The sequence below is a fragment of the Gymnoscopelus microlampas genome (genome assembly GCF_963454915.1).
Source record: "Gymnoscopelus microlampas genome assembly, chromosome: 21".
NCBI lineage: Eukaryota > Metazoa > Chordata > Actinopteri > Myctophiformes > Myctophidae > Gymnoscopelus > Gymnoscopelus microlampas.
The window spans coordinates 21871631-21893380 of NC_139958.1; the positions used below are offsets into that span (position 1 = coordinate 21871631).

General features: G+C 40.8%; 1 protein-coding gene across 1 annotated transcript; it reads right to left on the minus strand.

Moving 5' to 3' along the window:
• Window positions 1–351: 351 nt before the first annotated feature.
• glis3 (GLIS family zinc finger 3) lies at window positions 352–20613 on the minus strand (the record flags this gene model as incomplete). Its single annotated transcript, XM_084047155.1, has 11 exons — window positions 20481–20613; window positions 19831–20011; window positions 18482–18712; window positions 17149–17347; window positions 15854–17009; window positions 6379–6540; window positions 5799–5909; window positions 3692–3833; window positions 2994–3066; window positions 1413–1564; window positions 352–482 (listed from the first exon to the last, which is right to left on the minus strand). Exons 2-11 carry the CDS (start codon window positions 19976–19978, stop codon window positions 352–354), a joined length of 2505 nt encoding a protein of 834 aa, XP_083903281.1. The 5' UTR covers window positions 19979–20011; window positions 20481–20613.
• Between the last annotated feature and the right edge of the window lie 1137 nt (window positions 20614–21750).

The window sequence follows — 21750 nt, forward strand, 5'->3', positions numbered from 1 at the left end:
TGTAGATGATATGATCATTCAGTGTGTAGGCCGGAGATCTGGCTCGGGCATTGGTCCACTGACCGCACACACATTCTCCTATATTGTCCGTGAAAGTCAAATTCTGAAGAGACACACATACACATCCATGCCCAATTGCCTGTGCGCGCGCGCGCGCACACACACACACACACACACACACACACACACACACACACACACACACACACACACACACACACACGCACACACACACACATTACTGAAATGCATCCAAATAAAGTGCAGTTCCTAGAACAGTTATTTTAGGCTATGTTTTCATCACCTGTAATACCAGACAGTGCTCTTTGTGAGGTATTTGCCCCGTTCTGATTACTGGATACTGGATCTAGGGAGGCAGTCATCAAATGCTGGAATTGGCCCCAGGTGATGTGAACTGGTACATGTTGTACTCCCACTGTATGATGGAGGACAATACAGCATCTTGATCTCTTCTGAAAGCTCTACAGATCATAGGAGTAGATAAAATAAAAAAAATATTACATTTTCTTACTTAGTTCAATGAACAAGCCAGAGTTTGAACAAGGTTTGTAGCATTGCTTTGCCTTGCCTTATGTGTCTAGTAATCTTTCAGGGAGACCTACAAAGGAGTCGTACCTCTAAATAATGAAACAAATCTTGTTTGAATCATTTCCAATCTTGTCCTTATCACCACACTAAAAGCTGATTTACGCGTTTGTGATCTCTGTGTCAACCTCACTGCGGATTTCAAGTCTGGAGGGAAAAGGGTGATATCTATTTAAAGCAGCACTGAGTGGAGCTGCATGCTTGAGACAACCAAGAAAAACATCAACCACCTGCTACACAAAAGAAAAAGAAAGGAAAGGAAAGGAAAGGAACGCTGCACAGACTGTCAAACCACCCACACGTTTGCTAAAAGGCTATTCAGATATGAAACCTGTTCTATAACCCAGTGGTTTTCAAACATTTTCATGTCAAGGATCCAAAATTCACTTGTATTATCAATCGATTATTATGCCTAATATGCAACTAAAACAGATTTTAGGCAATTCACTAGGCAATTTGCTTCCCATAAAGTAAATAGAGTACATTAACAAAATATTGTCATGTCATTATGTCATTTTTGTCAAGCAAATCATTTGAATGTGCGTAATGTCTGTTGACACAGTTTAAATAGCCTTTAACCACTTTAAACCTGGCAGCCCTATTTTGGGCATAGGTTTCAAAAGTTTGAAAAAAATGTCAAAACAAAGTTTGAAAAAAATGACATTATTTTCAATAATAGCAGTGATCTATTATATAAATCTGTGAGCTTGTAGATCAGTCATTTTCTCTATTCATCATACGACTATATATGTATGCACTATACAGTCTAGGGCTGTAGGTTAAAGTACTGGAACCTCTCTTGGTACCTGGGTTCGGTTGTGCAGAGGGCTGACTGGTTTGCCTCAGATGTGGGGTGATCAGTAGGGATGCAGCAGTGGGAGAATGGGGGAGGTAAGTAGAGGAGCAAGGTCCATGTTGGTCCCCAGGGACGAGCTGGTGGGATGATGCATCAATGAACCTGAAACATTTCAGACTAAAATAAACGCTCTGCTTGATGAAAAAAGAAACGTTTATTGCTCATCAACGAATCAACCATCCTGATTTTCAAGTAAAGTAGATTTGATGTATCTATGATAGCATCAATATAAGGGACAAAACTAAAACAGAAAAAGTATTTGCCTAAAACCGTTGCAGATCGCAACACAAATGAACACAATTTTGTGTTATATACATAGAAACAACAATAAAATATAGTAGATGATATTTAATTGTTTTCAAATTGAAATATGGAAGACACAGGGGCTATTGTTTTCTTGTATGTATTTTAAATAGCAAGCAACAGTGTGATAGGGCAGACAGGGAACAGTTGGGGAAAGTATGTCAGCAAATTGTTTTATACGGCTTCATGGTTTTTCAACATTTTGCATATGGCTACTTGCCAACAGAACAGATATAAAAGGAGCTGAGGTTTTGCTGACAATATACAGGGAATGAAAGAGGAAAGAAATTCATGAAAAAGGCAAAGACAAAATGTCAATACAGAGTTTACAACTGATTTAACATCTGGAAATAATTGACAGACTGACAGACTTTAAATGGCATCCGTATTGAATTCCTCTGCCTTTCTGGAAGACGGTGGCTATAGCATCCACTAATACTAGCGCTTGAGACCAATGAGGGAAGGCAAGGCCTGCTTTCACAGGCCAATTGTCAACCCTGAAATCCTGTGGCAAATGCTTTGGCCTTCCACTGGTACAGGAACAATTGCAGCCAGTGAGGAACCATGAGCATCTGGCTGCTCAGATCAGCAGAAACACCCTCATCAAGTGTATGGCTGAAGGAATGTTTTCCGGCAGGCTGACCAGGCAGCAGTTTTGCAAGCCATTCACAACCTGTAGAATCTCTTCCCAATCACGTTCTTCATGAGGGAGGTGCAGCACCCACAAAAAAAAATCTTTAGTCTTTCACAGAGGCAGAAAATTTTACTTTTTAAAAAAGAAATCTGATTATTGAAACTATGAGCTTATAGCCATGAAGCCATGACAGCCACTGTTTAAGTAGTTATTTGTTGCAGATCAGTAAATGAGAAAAAGGGAATTAAATCAGTCATGGCCACTGTGCCAATGGAATTAAAAATGGAAAACAACAACAACTGACTCAACCAGTAAAGACCTACTGGTCACACGGTTGACTCTTGTGGAGACAGTGGGCTTTGAAGATGCTTAAATTCAACAGAATGTTTATGTTTAATCTGCTGCTGGTTGGGGACCAGCAATCGTTAATTTATTATAACATTATGTGCTTAATATAAATTATTAGGTGCTACAAAACAAGCACAAAACAGTATCATGACAGGATTGTGTGATCTAGCTTGTGACATACGTTTTCATACTTTAAAATCTCTCAAACTTTATGTAATGATAAGATAGGGTAAAAATCCTAAGCACCTGTAACTGTCTTGTAAGGAACATAACAATGGTAGGTGAGGGCTGCTGGAAGAGTCTTGCCTCGCTAGAACAGCTAAGAAACAGGGATGAGCAAAAAAGAAAAAACACTGCTGGATTCTCCTTCAGACTATTTTTTCAAGTTTATGTACTTGAGTGGTTACAGGTGGTAAATATTTAACAAGTTTTAAAATCAAAAGTTCCCTAGGTTCTCATGGCTTCAGACTGCAAATGCCATTTGTTTCTCAAATACAATCTTTAGGACTGGCTATCCATATTTTTTGCAAGTAACCAGATCGGATTTGTGTATTCAGACATTCTCAACCAATCTGTATTGGTTGCTGTGGTATTAACATAATGTCATAGCCTATAGTTGTAAGTAATTCTTAATTCATACTCCGTCACTCCGTACAACAGTGCTGCTTGCTGGAAATAGCCGATCTACAAGCTCACAACCCGGCGAGCGACCCCATCGTACAAGGAAGTATAAATCAGGCTTGTGTCCAGACAAGACACATCTTTAGAAATATGATTTGAATGGAATTTCAAACCACCTCAGAATGTGGTTCAAATCTGATTAGCTGTTGTTCAGACTTGATAAAACCAATCTGATTCCAATCTGGATGGGCCAAAAATCGGATTTGGGCTGCCATCTTGAACATAGCCTGTGAGTCTACATAATAAGAACATAATGTAGGTACCAGAGTATGGCTCATGGGAGGCACTGCGGGATGGGTCCAAGGCACTGTCAATCATCTCCAGAGGAGAATGGCTTGGTTGCAGGGGATGGATGGTCAAGCAGTCTGTCAGTGCTTCCTGGGTCACATCAACAGAGGATCGAAGCTAGAGACCCAGCATAAAAAATAAATACAAATCATGGTTATTGTTGAGAGCAGCATGACACATAAACAAAAATAATTACAGTAATTACAAAGAGCTTCACAGCAATGGACAATAATTAAAAACAACAGAGAAACAATAAAATAGTAAAGGAAGGAAAAGAGAAATGGGTAAACGCACGCACGCACGCACGCACACATGCGCACACACACGCACGCACGCACGCACGCACGCACGCACGCACGCACGCACGCACGCACGCACGCACGCACGCACGCACGCACGCACGCACACACACACACACACACACACACACACACACACACACACACGTAATAATAAGTGACTGCTTCTATTTTTATGCTGGATATGAGGATAAGGAGCACTTCTGCTTTCGTGCTATTCATCCATTGCTTTATCCATTGCTGTTTTAATAAGGCACCTTATGTATATTGGACTGTATTATTTGACTGTGCCTTCCTGTTATTTGACTTGTTCTGAGTTTTGTGTTGCTTTCTTATTTATTCTCCCTTCCCTATTCTAACTCTTCCTGAAATTGCAAATGACACTAAAGTTGATTCAAACATGTAGGATGGTCTCGCTCTTTAAAGTTCTGAACAGATCTAACCTTCACAATACTTGTGGACTGTAATGGCTGGACCAGCCTTGTGATGTAGTGTCCAGATTTCATGTGTGGAGTTAATTAACTATAACATTGCTATATCTGAATAAATGTGAAGAGAGGAAATAAGGATGGAAATTTTATCAGAGTCAAGCTGAAGGACCTGTGAATCAATGGGGTTGTTAAAATCTTGATAGAATCTTGGTAGTGTGGCTGCCCTTTTGTTTACATTTGGATTATGTGCCTTTAAGATGAAAGAGAGATCTGATATTGAGAAGAGACTTTAAACAGTCCATGATGAAGTAAAGATGGAGCCAGGGACTTAGTCCAAAAAAAATCTTTCTCCTTCAGATTATTAAAATGTCAGTATGATATTAACATTGCATTGGGTCAAGCAATCTATTGCTTTCAAAGTAATACGTCAAAATGAACACTAAATCTAAGTGGACGCCCATGAAGGATTGCTCAAATATCAGTTCTCTGGTGTTTTGCTAGCGGTGCATAAAGCTAAACTGTTCCAGTATTTTTGCAGACATGAAAATTACATAAACACAAATAGATGCTTACAGAGTCAATTTGCATGTACTGTCAGAAACGGTTCTAAATTGCATTAGAGCGTTCAGAACATCATAGAATTATTACTGTGTTAGAAAAAGCTTTATGAAAAGCGCTTTGAACGTGCTACTGAAAGAAGCTGTGCAAGTGGGAGACTAAGTAAAATGTTACTGTTTTTAGTAACAATCTCTCCACCTTCTGTGGCTGTATCTATGGTGACATAACCTTCACTGAAACAAGAGCTAACACACTTTATTCTCACACAACAATCTCTTAACTTCATTGTGCTACACTGACCAAATACTGTGGCAATAACAGATGGTGGAGGCAGTTTAACCTCACCAAGATCAATCACACTTGGATGGGGCCACAGAAACACCCCTTAAACAGTTTCAACCTTGCATTCCTATTTTGGAATGTCATTATAGGCAAAAATGTTCAACAATTGAGAAAATGTAGAAAAATAGAGAAAATGGCAGATCTACAAGCTCACCAAACATCACATTGCAACACATAGTGAGCTTGCAGATCTGCTATTTTTCTAAAATTGTAGAATTGTCTGTACTGTTGTTGAATTGTTGTATAAAATACATTATGTTATTTTTAAATATATATATTTGGGGGATTTTCTGAGCCTTTATTTGAAAGGTAGGCTATAGTGGGGCGATACAAGAAACACGGAGAGAGATTAGAGGAGTGGCATGCAGGAAATGGTCCGTCTGTCCGGGAATCAAACCGGACAGATAAATAAACATCTACTGTACATATACTGTAGTTAGAGTAATCCTTACCTTCTTGCGCAACTGCCTCTCTTTGGAAGAGTGGGATTTCACATGCTTCCTCAAGGAGCTGGGGTCAGTGTATCGCTTTACACAGCCCTGGACCTGGCATGCATAAGGCTTCTGAACCACCACAGGCATATGAAAACACGCAGAACATGCAGTGTTCACACGCGCACGCACACACACACACACACACACACACACACACACACACACACACACACACACACACACACACACACACACACACACACACACACACACACACACACACACGCTTTGAATACATCCCATACTTTTCTTTCAGTGTCTGACTGTTCACATATCCATATACATGAGAGAAGGGTTTGATATGTTAAAAAAAACACACAAAAAAAGTTCATAAACCATTTAAGCCCCATATACTTCTTTGTATTACAAATAGCAGATTTCAAGCTCACAAGGCCGTCACTTTACGATGCCTTGTGAGCTTGTAGATCTGCTATTTCTTGCTATTTTAATCTTTAAAAAAAAAAACATTATCATTGTAAAAGTCTTGTTGGCACATTTTGACAAATGTTTAAAATTCACAGAAAATAGGAGTGCTTACTGTGTCCAGGTGGGTGCGCTGGTGTTTAGCTCTATCACTGGAGTTGCTGAAGGCCTTGTGGCACCCAGGGTGTTGACATACATAAGGCTTCTCCCCAGTGTGGCTACGGAGGTGGATTTTCAGGTTTTCTAGCCGAGAAAAAGCCTTCTTACAGCCCTCAAACTGCAAAGACACAAATGCACACGCAAAATGTCACTTTTTATTTCATAGACTGCATAAACAACTGTTGTGTTTACAGGTTACACATGGGCAGTATTTCAACTGCATTTATTATTTTTTCTACAGGTAGACCGTTTTTAAAACTTCCCCAGAAAACACAGATTGAATCTGCAGCCTTCAATCGTCATAAAAGGCTTTTTCAGCTTCACATTCATTTGATAATATATTTTGGCAATATCAATTTGACCAATATTGCATTGTATGATGAACGCTTAATCATGCATCTCTCTAGTAGCATTTGTACATTGTAACAGTCCACACCAAGTACCACATAGAGAGGCATGTAGCCGTGTACCAGGTCCAAAAGTATCAAATATCTTTTTAAAATTATATATATATACCCCTCTATTCGTATTTAAATGTAAATGCAATTCGTGGGTAGCTTGTCCAACAATATATTTCAGTAGTTACCCCACTATTTCTCTAACAAACTAATATTGTTGATGAGTCGTCAGATGCATTTGAGTATGCTTTTGAGTCTTTTACCTCCTCTTGCCACGAGACATTCTTTGCTGCTTGTCCATCTGCCCAGACCAGAGCCAAATTGGGAATATTAATCTAGTCGTGTGGGACGACCTTAGTATTAATTTGACTATGTACAACTGCATAAACTAACAATAGCAAAAACATTCAGAGCATATGACCAAAAGTGTGTGCCTGATAACATTTTTAATGTCTGGATCAATTTTTTTTGAAGGATATAGTTTAAAAGCAAAGCTAAGATCATTCATTTTTCACATTCTGTAGTAAGATGTATTTTAAAAATGCAGACCAATTCATTACATTCATTGTAGGCATTTCTGGCGGTGGTACGTGAAACCAGCAGGGGGCAGTGTTTATACATACGGAAATAAATTGCTTCCTAATTCTTCATCCAGCATCACCTGTCCTTGACATCTGCTGCTGGTCTAACCAAACAAATGCACGAAACAAATTCTGAATACATTAATGATAATCAGACAGACAAAATGATCTCTACAGCAGGGGTCTTCAACAGGGGGTCCGTGACCCGTTGGGGGTCCTCAAGAGTTATGACTTAATCTTTTTGTTTACATTAATAACATGAACCCTAACATCCCTATTGTGGGGGGAACATTTGCTGAAAATAGACAATCTAAAAGCTCACAACGCGCCATGAGCTTATAGATTGTCTATTTCCGGTCAAGTGGTTTGGTGTAGAGGGAAAAAAGACCAGACCAAATACAGAGCCAATGGTCACGTTTACGAAGTATTGACGGTTTAAGTGTTAAATTATTCCAATATATAGAAAATATCATGTGTAACGAAATTAAATGTAAGAAAAATGTTAAATCAGCAATACAATTTTATTCAATATGTAGTGGGACCCCCACTACATACTGAATCAAATGGTTCCTGCTTCATCTTTCTCTCAGCTTAGGGGTCCTTGGCTTGAAAAATGTTAAAGACCCCTGCTCAGAACACAGGTCTAAGAGACTGTGATATGTTGCCTCATTTCTTTTCTCTTTTTTAATGTGATATATTGTTGTCCTGTTATTTGACTTTTCCCCCGTTTGTTTCTTTCTCTAATCTTATGACTGTATTTTGTATCTACAAAACGTTGGGAGCTTGTGCGAAAAGTAATTCCACCCTCTCCTTTACACCAGCGAACTTGTGAAGTGACGATAAACTTGAAGTTGAAGTTGAAGAATAGCTATAGTTATAAACACATACACACATTTACTGCCCTTACCCATGGGGCTTTTGGTATGCAAGTCAGCAGAACAGCTCACCTTTCATTACCACCCCACTACAGTGACCTCATTTAAAAAATATGTGAATCATCATGCTTTCCTACTGTACAGCCAGGATTTCTCTCTCCCTCTCTCTGGTCACAGGAGGTTGGAATGTCCTAAACTTTGTAGAGGAGAGTCATAGGTCATAGACCATGACACATTTTGTTATTCTTCCTTCAGAACTGGATTCTTTACATACCACTACCTCTTCATTAACCCGTGAAAAGGCCCAGACAAAAAATAAGCTTCCTTTAATATCTTACTACTTGAATTCCAATGAGAAATGCTTGTCATTCTTTTCTATTCAATTAGCGTGCTTAGGTTATTTCTTGGGAACATCTGTGTTGACCCATTTTTCCGGAAAAGCATCTGTGCCATTTTCGATTTTAGCTATATATATAGCAACATAAGTTTTCCAGAAAACTCTTAGGATTTAGAACACTGGTTTAGAACAGTGGTTCTTCTCCTCCGCGTCATCAGCGCCCATACCCAGGGTGGGGTTGGCAAAAGGGCCTACTCTGTGTGGAGTTTGCATGTTCTCCCCGTGTCTCCTAGGGTAGTTAATACCCTCACAAAAACATGTAGTAATCCTGGTCGCTATACCGCCTCCCCCATGACAGCCGGGGCGCCTGATGGAAGGGAAGGGAACTGGTTGGAATAACGTGTTCCTTCCACGCGCTACGTCCAACCAGGGAAACTACCCCCTGTCAGGTGACAAGAAGGTCAGTTGGCTCTCATGCACTGAAGGAAGCATGAGCTCGGCCCTGGCCTCCCTGGCTGTGGGGGACTGGTGTAGCGCTGGTGTAGGGCTGGTGTAGCGCCCAGGATCACTTAGGAAATTGGCACCGGGTGAAAACAATGGGTTACAAAAATCGCGGGATAAAAATTATAAGAGAAAAAAAGAACAGTGGTTCTCAAAAAAAACAGATAATCAAGCTCACAGCGCGTCACTTTGTGCCGTGTTGGGAGCTTGTACACCTGTTATTTTTGAAATATTTTTGAAAAATCTAGAAAGTGTTGTAATGATTTGAATAATTTTAAACATTTTTTAACACTCTCCCTGGTATAAAATATTTTCAGATGGGGTCCCAGCCAAATATATATCAATTTGGGGGTCCTTGGCACGAAAAAGTTTGAGAACTACTGATTAAGGAAAGGTTGATAAGCCAGACTTATCTTTCAAAGCTCATAAACAGAAAACAAAAACAACCATCCTATAGAGCAGTGGTTCTCAACAAGGGGTCCAGGAACAAAGGGGGTCCACATCTAAATGTTAGTTCACCATTATTACATGCTAGAGAACGCACAAGAATGGCTATCTTGATCTGGGTTTCACTGTTATCTCATACGTACAGTATAGTACAGTACAGTACAGTACAGTACAGTACAGTACAGTACAGTACAGTACAGTACAGTACAGTACAGTACAGTACAGTACAGTACAGTACAGTACAGTAAAGGAGTTCTGGACTGACATATGAATGAATGAATGACATAAAATGAGTAGTCTCTCGTAGCCAGACTACTATTCCACAATCTCCGAATGCTATATAGTCTGGAACTACACCTCCCGAAATCCGAGAGAGCGAGCTGACACTTCCGTTCACGAAAATATATTTTAAAATATCTTTACATTTTATTTTTTAACTTCCATTTCTGCTTAGCATCAATCTATATATGCTTAGATGATTTAGATTTATATAAGAATACATTTGCTCAACTGTAAAGACAAAACGGAAGTGGGGAGGAGGCTTCACATCCGCTTTATATTTGAATCATGATCAGAGCTTCCGAGTCCTAGACTGTATGACCACAAACATTTGAAAATTGTGGGAGGCAACAGTCTGGCCACGTGAGACTATAAAATGAGGGACCAACAAATATCTAACAATAAAAATAAGCATTACGAGCCTGTTTATTCTGTCTGCTGTGCTGAGCACAGCAGCTCTTCGGCACACGAAGTACACCACTCCAAAACATGGTGGAATGAAAAGGATCAGCAACACTCTATTTAAACTGGGTAGCAAAAGATTTAAAAAAAAATGAATAGACAGGCAGAGGGAACATGATAAATAGTTATTCAGAATCAAAGTACAAAGAGAACTGGGAGCCAGCGTAAAACTAAAATATACTGCCAGGAGCACAACAGTGGCCAGGGGGTGGCTGTATGTCAGCACTCTCTCTCGCTCTCTCTCTCCTTTCACTGTTTCTGTCTCTCTCTCTCTCTCTCTCTCATGAAGCTCTCATAAAGCGTAGAGGCTTTTAGATGTTGTGAGAGACATTGGTCTGAAAAGGCAGCAACATGGCTACTCAGTGAAGCTCAATGCCACAGCCAGCCTCTGACAGATCTTGGCAAGCGCCCATGGCCCTGGGTAAACAATGACTGATCCACTCAGTGCCAGCAGTGAGTCTGCTGCCCAGCAGCCCACTGTCTTGCTCTGAGGTCAGTTCTTTCTCATCTCGTCTCTCTTTTCCTCTTCCATCTTTACCATCATTTATCAAGCACGTTTCCTAATAACTACTCTCGGCTTTTATGCAATTTTTTAGTAGATGAAAAGGAGGGCATATCAACACATGCATTCCTATATCTACTTTTTTCTTTTCATCTTTCAGATGCTTTTCAAATTTTGTTTCGCGTGCAGTGGCTGAGCCAGTCCTGTGTCTCTGGTTAGATTCCTGTCCAAAGGCCTGTGTTGCATACGTAGCATCATCCCCTGCCCTCCTCTCTGCCCTTGCTCTCTTCTCTATCCACTGTCCAAAACAAGCACATCAATATAACTTCCATAAAATAAGTTATAGTTTTCATCTACAATGTCACGAGGTAATATAGTTTCAAAACATACAAAATCAAGCTTTAACAAACTGTAAGAATCGACTTCAATCCCAATATAAACTAGTACTGTAGACCTAATGACAGTCTTGTGGCACTTTCAGAGAATTCTCATTTGTTCTGTTTGCTCTTAAAAAAAATATTATTAAGAAACTGAAGCAAAGAAAATCAAATATGACTTTTGGTGAAGGAAATGTGGGAGTAAAGCAATCTGACTGAAATAAATCACAGTAGCTTTTTTTTATACTGTTGTTTGGCAGAACAGGGTAAATGTCATGTGTGCATATAGGCCTACTGTGTTGGCTCAGCTGTGGGTTGAAAATGTATTTTACAATCAAAACCCTTCTAGAGACTGAAGTTTCATTTGCATCCACAGTCAAGACAATTGTAGATGATGCTTAAAATGGCAAACTTGAAATCTTGTCACTCCATATTCAGCGGCATCAGCAGGACTTGAATATCAAGTTCTTAATTGTAGGGGAATTAAGCAGATTAAAATATTACTGTGCATCCCTTGAATGAAGAATCAATCATACAGAATCTGATGGGGTTCACATATTCAACCTAATTCATCAACCAAACCATCCCAATACTTTACTGATTTCAAAGGCTCAAGTATCACAGAGAAGCACAACATGTCAACTTGTGTGAGAGAGAGAGAGAGAGAGAGAGAGAGAGAGAGAGAGAGAGAGAGAGAGAGAGAGAGAGAGAGAGAGAGAGAGAGAGAGAGGAATCATATTAGCCATGTGGTGATTCCCAATTATTATGGAATTCTTGACTTTGAGTGAATGTCTTCATATATAACAAATATATGGTAGCCTATAACACCATAGGAGTCAAGCATGTGTTAATAAACTGTTCAATCATCATTAAACAGATTGTGAAATGACAGGTGCAAGTCTGTGCGTGCCCTGCATGTTTAACCATGTGTAACCAAAGCTTCGTCATTGTTCAGAAACTGGCTCATGGATCATTTGCCATTCATCAGCTCTCGTACCTGCCAATCCTGCGTTACAAAAGCAGGACTCTACCTCTGGGATAATTATATGGTCTGTTAGGTGCTTTCTGTTCAAGCTGCCTGTATAAGTGTTTCTCTCTGATTATCTACACATGTTTTCCTTGTCTTGATTTCTGAGATTCCGATGGCTTTTCATAAGGGATACTGTGACCTCTGTCAAATTTCAATCAGGAGAACATTTGCTGATAATTAACCACTATCATATCTCATTTCTGGAGGTAAAAACAAGATTCCATGTGAATCTTGAATGTCATGTGACTAGTCTATGACATCAGTCATTTAGAATGCCTGTACAATGACATCAGTAGTCATTTTCATATTTGAGCATCGTTCCAGGCCAATCTGACCTCCATAGTCTCCAGATTCCAGTACAAAAGTTCTCAATTTCTATTTCACAATATGTGAAAAATATTCTGGGAATTATACGTAGCGTGCACAAGAAATTTTGCACTGATTGGTCCAATCATCAGTTGTTTGCGAGATTAGCCCTGGACACACGCACGCACGCAAGCACACACACACACACACACACACACACACACACACACACACACACACACACACACACACACACACACACACACACACACACACACACACACACACACACACACACACACACACACACACACACACACACACACACACACACACACACACGCACACACACAGACACACACGCCATAATAAAATAAGATAGAGATCAAACGAATACTGCTAAATGCTACTTTCTATCTATTCTATGTTTTGCAAGGGATGGTGGAAAGCTTCAATAGTTTTCTTGTCAGTGCATGATTCATTATAAACAGACTCATCCAATGATTGAGGGCCATAGCAACAGAGCTGGGTCCAACTAATAAGTTAGTATTTTGGTACAAAAGGTCGCCTGCAGGGTGTTAGTGCAGTTAATATTTGACTGGTGAATGAAGAATGGTTGGTCTTACTCATCTAAGAATAAAATGTGTTCCTAGTGAGCTCAAGGAACAGAAAGAGTGCTCTCTTTGTATATTCTGTGATCATCAGTTTACTTTCCATGGGCACTCCACAACTATATTTGAACAGAAAACCAACAATACTCAAATTATGTGGTACAAAAATAAGGACGGTAAACTCCCAATATTTCATTAATTTATTCACGTTTTTTTTGTCACACAGACCTTGGGGCTTGTGGATATCCCTTCTTTTTGTAACTAAATGAATTATTTTGGTAACTAGATGTTCAGGCCTTCACATTTGCGGCCTGGCAACCTAGTTTAAAGTCGTCTCCATATATGGCCATGTTACGTTTGTGATGCCCTCGGCAGAGGTTATGAACATGTCAGTTTGTGATGGACATGTTCCTCAATTACACATTTTTTTTGCCACGGAAATACAAAATACAAAATGGTCAATAACATTACCAGAAACACTAAATGTACTAGTCCAGTAGACACAATGTAGAACATGCTGTGTTTTTAAAGAGGGAGAGTGGTTAGTCCTCATCCTTTTGTACTTTATTTTAAAGATAGTAAGTAGCAGAGCTGAGAGGGAAGGCGTAGATGGAGCAATTTGCTTTAAAAGTCAAGTTTATTATTATAATTTTATTTCCATGGCCATCTCTGTACTTTTGTCTACACGCTTCTTCACTTTCTTCTTCTTTCTAAATTGAACTGGCTTTTCAAAGCATTAAAGACAATCAGAGACAGAGAGAAGAATTGTCATATTGACATCATCCACCGGTCGTTATAATATCTAAGCTTAAAAAACTCGGGCTCAGACAGATTTTTCCAGGCCCAGTCATTAGGCACGTTCTGTATCCACCACGGTTTGCTACCTGGTTTAACTACGTTTGAATTAAGGTTTAAATACGTCTGGTAGTGTCTTTATGTGTGTGTTAATGTCAATGGGGATTTGGGAAACCCAGCTCTTATCCTGTGAAGTCAAAATCAGGTCATTCATGGGCATGGAAGACATTTTTTTGGAATAGTTCTCGGCAGTTGCGTTTCTGGGTGTACTGGCACCCTAGGCCAGTGGTTCTCAAAGTGGGGTCTGGGGACCCACAGGGGTCCTTGAGGGGGTTCCAGGAGGTCCACAGTTAAATTGCTTAAGAGCATACAAATTTGTTTAACTATTTTAAACCTATTTCATACATCAGCGTACAACAACGGACAGCAGGCATCTTGTCTTGATGAGAGTGCCTATTGTGAATATGAAACGGTCTGGATAATCCAATATCATGATGATGAGAGACTAAATATATTCTGATTTGATTTGAGTAACGAGGTGTCCAATGATAATGTAATGTTCTTATTTTAAATTTGTATGTTAGTAAAAGTGAAAGTTGTAATGAATATGCTATAAACTCAAGTAAAGTATAGTATAGTTGTACTTTGTTACTTTACACCACTGGTATTTCTGCATTAATTAAATCAGTGTCCTACCTATTCTGAAGAAAACCTGGAGACTAGCAAGTCAACCACTGTATACTGGCTCAGGTACAACAATAATAATAATAATAATTACATACTGTAAATATTGGGAAGAATTGGTTTCCTGGTGAATCACCTTCCCAGACAAATAAAGCCAAAAACACATCAGAGGCAGGCCCATTAATAAACAGCTTTCGATTAATTAAACTGAAAGCCTTTGGCTACAGAACCAGACCAGAGTAACGCCAGTCTAGGGGGCATCACCTTCCCAGAACAAGGGCCAAGTTTGTCAGAGGATGACCTGGCAGACACTCTCCTACCGACAGGCCTAGGGGCAGCTGGATGGTTCTCGGAGAGACGGGAAACCAACTGGGGCCCTGCCAGATCTGAAGTGCTAGGGCTGCCTTTGTGCTGATTTAATAACTACATAATTGAGTTAACTGCCATGTCAGTTTCACAGTTCCACTAATTAGCCCATTGCTATAGTTAGGAGAAAGGACAAGGCCATATTTTTACTTTTAAGTTGCATTGTGTGATGTGCCTCATGAAGGTTTCATTGAGACATAACCCTGTACAAATATGTACACACTGGTCATCCATGTTGTTGTTGCCTACCCCCTTCTAAAGCATGTTGTCAAAATCTTTCCAGATTCTAAGCTTCAGCCTCCCCAAGCTCCTGCCAGATCTGTCGAAACACCCTGGCACCCCCCTCGCTCTTTAGAATCTGTTCGCCCTCTCTCACATACTCCACTACTGTGTTATGGCAGATTTTCCAGCTGAAGATGACTTCTGCATGGCACTTCAGCTGAACAGCTATTAAAGCGACCTGTATCCATGAGTGAAAGTAACAACCAATATAATTAGGTAGATACATTTAAACTAACTACATCTTCACTCGACATGATAACTAAACTGAAAATGTGAGCATGTGTGACATGTTTTGACAAGGGATGGGGAGGCTGGGGGAGGTGCTGGTGGGAGGAGGAGAGCTGGCTTGTTTCTGTATTTTCCCTGGTTTATCAACACTGCTGTGTATTGCACACTGCAGCTTTAACCTTGCCCATAGATGCCGTGAACACAAACTGTAGCCACCTAGAGGCTCAACGGCTGTCTTTGTAAGAAACACTCAAAACTGCAATCAAGTCTCCATGTATCTCTCTACTATTTTGTATATAGAGTATCCACATTGTGTGTATGATAACTGCATGAAAAGACACAGAGCAAAGGAAACGGATAATGATAGTACCGTGCACTTGTTGGGTTTCTCTCCCGAATGGACCCTCATGTGGATGAGAAGCTTGTACCGTGCGTTGAAAGGCTTGAATCTGCGTGGACACCCCGCCCAGAAGCATGTGAACTCCTCACCTTTGCGCTGGTCCACATGAACCTTTTCTATGTGCCTTACCATCTCCTCCTTTTGATCATAGACAGCACTGCAGTCCAACCATCTACATCCATGCCCTCCATAGTCCTCCAGCTCTCCTTCCTCTTCCTCCAGCATTGGAATTTGAGGTAAGACGCTGACCCCATGCCTGAGAACTTGGGAAAGAGGGTTATGGGATTGGGTCTGTTTCTGCCTGTGATGCCTGTTGAAGTGAATGTTTTGGTGGGCGTGGTAGGGCGGTGGTGGGCCCTGGGGGGGAGGAGGTGATGATCGTATAACTGTTGACAGTGCTGGTTGTAACTGTAGCAAGGGCTGCATGTTGTTGGAAGGCTCCAGGTGATGCACTGGGGTCTTGCCCACCATTACCCCTTCCTCTGGGAGACACTGATGTTCCACCATCATGTTAGCCATCTGACTCTCCAGAGCGCCACCTTCCTCCAGCCTCTGCATGCGGTCACACTCAGCCCCAGACTGGGCTTCTGTCAGTGGTGCCAGGGCCATCAAAGACCCGGGGAGGCTGCGGGTGTTGGCCTGGGGAATACAGCGGCCTCTCACACCTAAGAAGTGACCGTAGACCTCGGGTTGCACAGGTGAGCTGGTGGAGCGTGAGGCCGGGGAGCTCCGGGAGCCGTTAATGTAAGCCACCAGCGAGGTAGGTGAGGTGCGTATGATGGAGTTGAAATCGATGCCCATGACGTCTGATAAAGGGGACGAAGAGAGGGCTCGCTTTTTCGAACGTGAACATTGTTTGGGGCTACCAGAATCACCCGTAAAGAGGTAGGAAGGCAGGGAGGTGGAGTTGCTGGTGCCGCCTGACACAGTTGTACCAGACATGGCAGTGCCTGGGGAAAGGCTGAAATGTTCCCCGCCCTCACTGGCCTGGGTATAGCCTTGGGGTGGCCCTAGTGGAGGAAGGATGCGATAGCCATAGGTCCAGTCCTGTCTGCCACTCAACATCGACTGTGTTTCAGCTATACTGAGGGTAGTGGATGCTAGAGATTCTCTGGACATCAAGGATCTGAAATACATGCAGTTGCAGTGTTTAATGACAGCATCAAATACACTGCAGTTTGAGTGCTGCATTGTTATTAGCACTTAGAAACATAATGCCTGATTTATACTTGGTTAAGCATAAATCATCCTTAAGTCTTACCCACCTGGCATCAGTGTGTGGTAGAGGAACACCTTGTGGATGTATGGTGGTGTGTGTTGCTGGCGGACCTGATGTAAAACTTTGGCCTGTCCCCCGTGATGCTGCACTCATACTCTGGACAACCATGGGACTACTGGACACCCTTAAGTTAGCACTGGCTGGATGGCCACACACCTTCATGGAAGGCCCTGATGTACAATTACCTGCTGGACACAAAGGTAAAAAGTTGTAAGATTCTCAACTTCCACATGACAGTTTAGGCAGAGTAGTAGGAAATACCAGATCTACTATAAATACCAGCCTGGTAGTAGTGGTGATGGAAGCTGCTTTAAAAAAGAACTGTAACACAACCAGTACCATAACAAAATTAAAATTGGTGATGACCTTTTAAAAACATTGTGGTGTGTAGCTGCTGAGGATAGTATTTTTCCTAGCAAACTGATACATGGTTGCCTACTTATTCACACTGCCAATGATCTAACCTTTCAGCTAGAACTGATGTCATAGAAGATTAGTTTAAACAATATTAGTAATTTAAATCATGACATAAACAATATTTCTTGACCGAATTATCACTACAGTAGCTCCATATTTTGTCAAGTCTCAATGATTATATAATCAACAACTGGGAACAGTTCAAGATGTTGGCAATTTTGGCAAAGGAGATTTACACGGAAACCCTGGTTACATAACACTGACGTGACATGGGGACACGCCATAATACAAACCACAAATGCAACAGATTTTGTGTGGTTCACCAGAGGCTTGCAGACTGTTGAATTCCCCGTACAGACCTGAGCAGGCCAGAGAAGCTTTCTGCTCTGTTAATCACTAATGAGCTTTTCTCCTCTTTTTGCTTCTCTCCTCTGTTGAAAATTTAGGGACAAACTTTATGCTTGGTTAATTATCTATAAATAAGAGGACAAGTAGTTTAGGGAGGAGACTGTGGGCATGGGAGGGCCACATTGAGAGGAAGTGAAGTATGAAGATGTGCATGTAAATCAGCACAGTGACATTCTGATTATTAATTAAGTTAGAACTAAAGTTAAATTAACATTCAGAAAGTAACAGATCTACAAGCTCACAACGGGAGCTACAACAAGCTGCAAGCTCACACATACACGCTCACAGTGTGTTGTGAGCTGGTACATCTGTTAACTTAACTATATATATATTTTCTATAAAAAATAAAAAATAAAATACTTTTGAAAAAGTCTAAAATATGGACGCCAGGTTGAAAGTGGTTAAGTAATAAAATACTGCTCTGTTGATTAGGGTTACACCTGGGCTTGACATCCACATTTGTTTTGAATGATCTTTGATGATTGAAGCATTACCTTTGCAACTATCAGAGAAGCCCAGTCTTGTCTGGATGGCAGTTGTTGTCACTGTGTTGGAGGGAGGCTGAAGAGTAGACAGCTGATGGCAAGGTGAAGCGCTTGACAAATGTGTCTGTTTCCCTGTACTCAACAACTGCCTGCGGAGGCTCAGTGCTGGGAAGACAACAGCATTCCCACCCAGCTGTTTCCCAGAGGCAGGGGACTGGATAGCGCCTCCTCTGGCTAGGGCTGTCACGATTACAGGATTTAAGTTCACGATTAATTGTCATACAAATAATTGCGATTAACGATTTAATCGCGTTTCTGTCATTTACATTTCTGTCTGGCTTTTAGGCTTTGTAATCAAACCTTCCACGGGCAGATATGACAAATAATTTAATTAATAATTTAATTTTAAGATTTTTTCTCAGACAAGCTATTTTTAAATGTAGGCCTATGTAAGGCCTGTAATTTTCATCATGGAAACGATTTTGACGGTTATGACAATTATGCAAAAACAAACGTGATTATCTCAAATAATTGCAATTAGACCAGAGGTCTTCAACATGGGGTCCTCAGAGTTACTACAGGGGGTCCGCCAAATCTTTGTGTGATAGGATTTTTTATTTTACCTTAACCACTTGAACCCTAGCATCCCTTTTCTGAGGAGAACTTTAGCCAAAAATAGCAGATCTACAAGCTCACAACGCCTCGCAGCGCGAGGCGTTGTGAGCTTGTAGATCGGCTATTTTGGGCAAATAGTTCTAGGTGTAGAGGGGAAAAAAGAGCAGCAAAAGTATCTGAAACACAATTTTCTACAATATAGAGGGGGTCCCTGCTTCATCTCTCTCTCAGCTAGGGGGTCCTTGGCCTGAAAACTTTGAAGACCCCTGAATTAGACGATTATGTAATAATTGTGACATGGCGGCCTTTCCTATGTTTCACCCGTTTCAATTGAAACGGGCCCCCAACCTCAGGGCCCCCCCCCAAAAAAGTTTATTTTTATTTTTTTATATATATTATTTTACTCGCATCCCAGTCCGGGGCCCGCCTGTGGCTGGCCGACGTCCAAGAATTTCATACAAGAAGATGATGTAGATCTGATTGAATCAGGGCTCAGCTCAAGTGAATCATGTGAGTGAGTTGTTTTAGCTGTCTGTCCATGGTGGAAGTGCAGATAGCCTAATTAATTTAGTTCGAAAATGCATCATTATGGATTGTGGAAGCAAACCAACTTCAGTCCACACATTTTTTTTTTTTTTGGGGGGGGGGTTGCATATGGGGCCCCCATATGAGCTCTTGAAACAGGCCACCAGATCATTAAGGCCGCCCCTGGGTCACATGCCTACCTCTTGCTCCATCCATACCTGTGGAAGAAGTAAGGTCGGCCCTTTGGGGAGACAGAGTGCTATGCATGGGCATCCTGATGGATGGGGACTGGTGCCCTGTCATCATGCACAATGATGGGGGACCACCACAGGGAGACACCAGGAGCTGGCAACCTTTTCCATTCATGGCTATGTCCTCAGAAACAATGTTAAGCCCTAGCTGAGAGACACATTAGAATCCAAATGTAAGTAAAATATACAGAAATGATAATTAGTTAAAATAAATAAAAAGGTTACATTAAATTAAAAGTAATACATTAAATCAAGTTAAATTCAATTCAATTCAATTCAATTACCTGTACATAAACTTAATATTTGATCCTCTCATTAGTAGCTAGCTAGCCTATCAAAAAGTAAAGGATAACATAATCTATATAATAATGGATAATAATGGATATTATCTACAAATTGTAGACATTGTTTAATTCATTAAAAAAATCCATTGGCTAAACATTTTTTTTATAAATAAAACTATTTCTACAATGTGTGCTGCTTATGTAGACTAACATACAAATTAAATACTTAAACATTCCGTGTGTCGTAATCTTTACAATTAGGCCATGACAGTTAATGATAATAAGTAATAATAAGATTGCCAAAATGCTACTAATGAACAGGTTTGAACTCACCGATTACCCAGGTCGCAACAACTTTTCCTATAGACGTGACATGTCAAGATGTGGTGGTGCTGTACAGTAGGCTACATTTTTTATTTATAAAGCACCTTTCGAAACAGTGTTGTTGTTGCACTGACTCTACTCTGTCTGGGACGCTCCTCGTTGTTTTGTCTGTCAGATAGTTATAGTTTGTGATCCCATGTGAGACCATTGACTGCATGCACACAGTCCAAAGCAGCGTTGCCAGGTGTGCTTATTATAAGCGACTTTGGGCTTGTCTTTCTCCAAAGTTGCTTGTAAATACTGGTAGTTGCGGGTTGCGTTTTTTCCGGGCTTGTTTCTAAAGTGTAGTTGCTTATTTGGGCTTGTTCCCTATTTTATTTTTTTATTTCATGTCAAGAACCCCCAGATTAATATGTTTTGTTCAATATTTGTTTCAAATAGCCAATGTAAAGGGGAAAAACATATTTGGGCTTGTTTTCATAGACCTGGCCGCTTCTTTTGCAGAATCTGGCAACACTGGTCCGAAGGAGTCACGCCTTTCTCGAATGACGCGGCGTTTGCACTCCTGTGCCCGACCTCTCTTTTGGCCAGAGATTCCAGGTACTTTTTTTCAGATTATTACCCGTTTGCCCTTGAATGGTCCGTGTACGTTCTGGCAGTTCGATTTTCTTTTGAAAACCACAAACAGAAAACCGCCCGTTGCGCTCGTTTTTCATTTTTCATTTTTCATTAAATTACGCACCGGAGCACACTCGCCTATTAGTTTGTATTGGCCAGTGCGCTCAGTGCTGTATTTTCGAACGCACTTATGGGTGGATAAGAGTGGGCGCTAGGGAAATTTGGGCATCAGGAAGACTGGGCACCGGACAGACAGACAGACAGACAGACAGACAGACAGACAGACAGACAGACAGACAGACAGACCGACCGACCGACCGACCGACCGACCGACCGACCCAGGCCGTGACACCGAAATAGCCAATCTACAAGATCACAACGCCTGGCAGCGCGATATACAGACAGACAGACAGACAGACAGACCTGGGCCGTGGGAATGCACTCACTCACACTAACCGATGCGCTTACTTTAATTATAATATAATATAATAATAATTATTATAATAATCCTACACTTCGCAGATATACATTATTAAGCTCACAATAACAGTTGTTGTGAGCTTGTAGGTCTGCTATTTGTTGAACAACATGTTGCTGAGCGGTACATATTGCTGGAGATAGTTAGATAGATAGATATTTAGATATTTAGATAGATATTTAG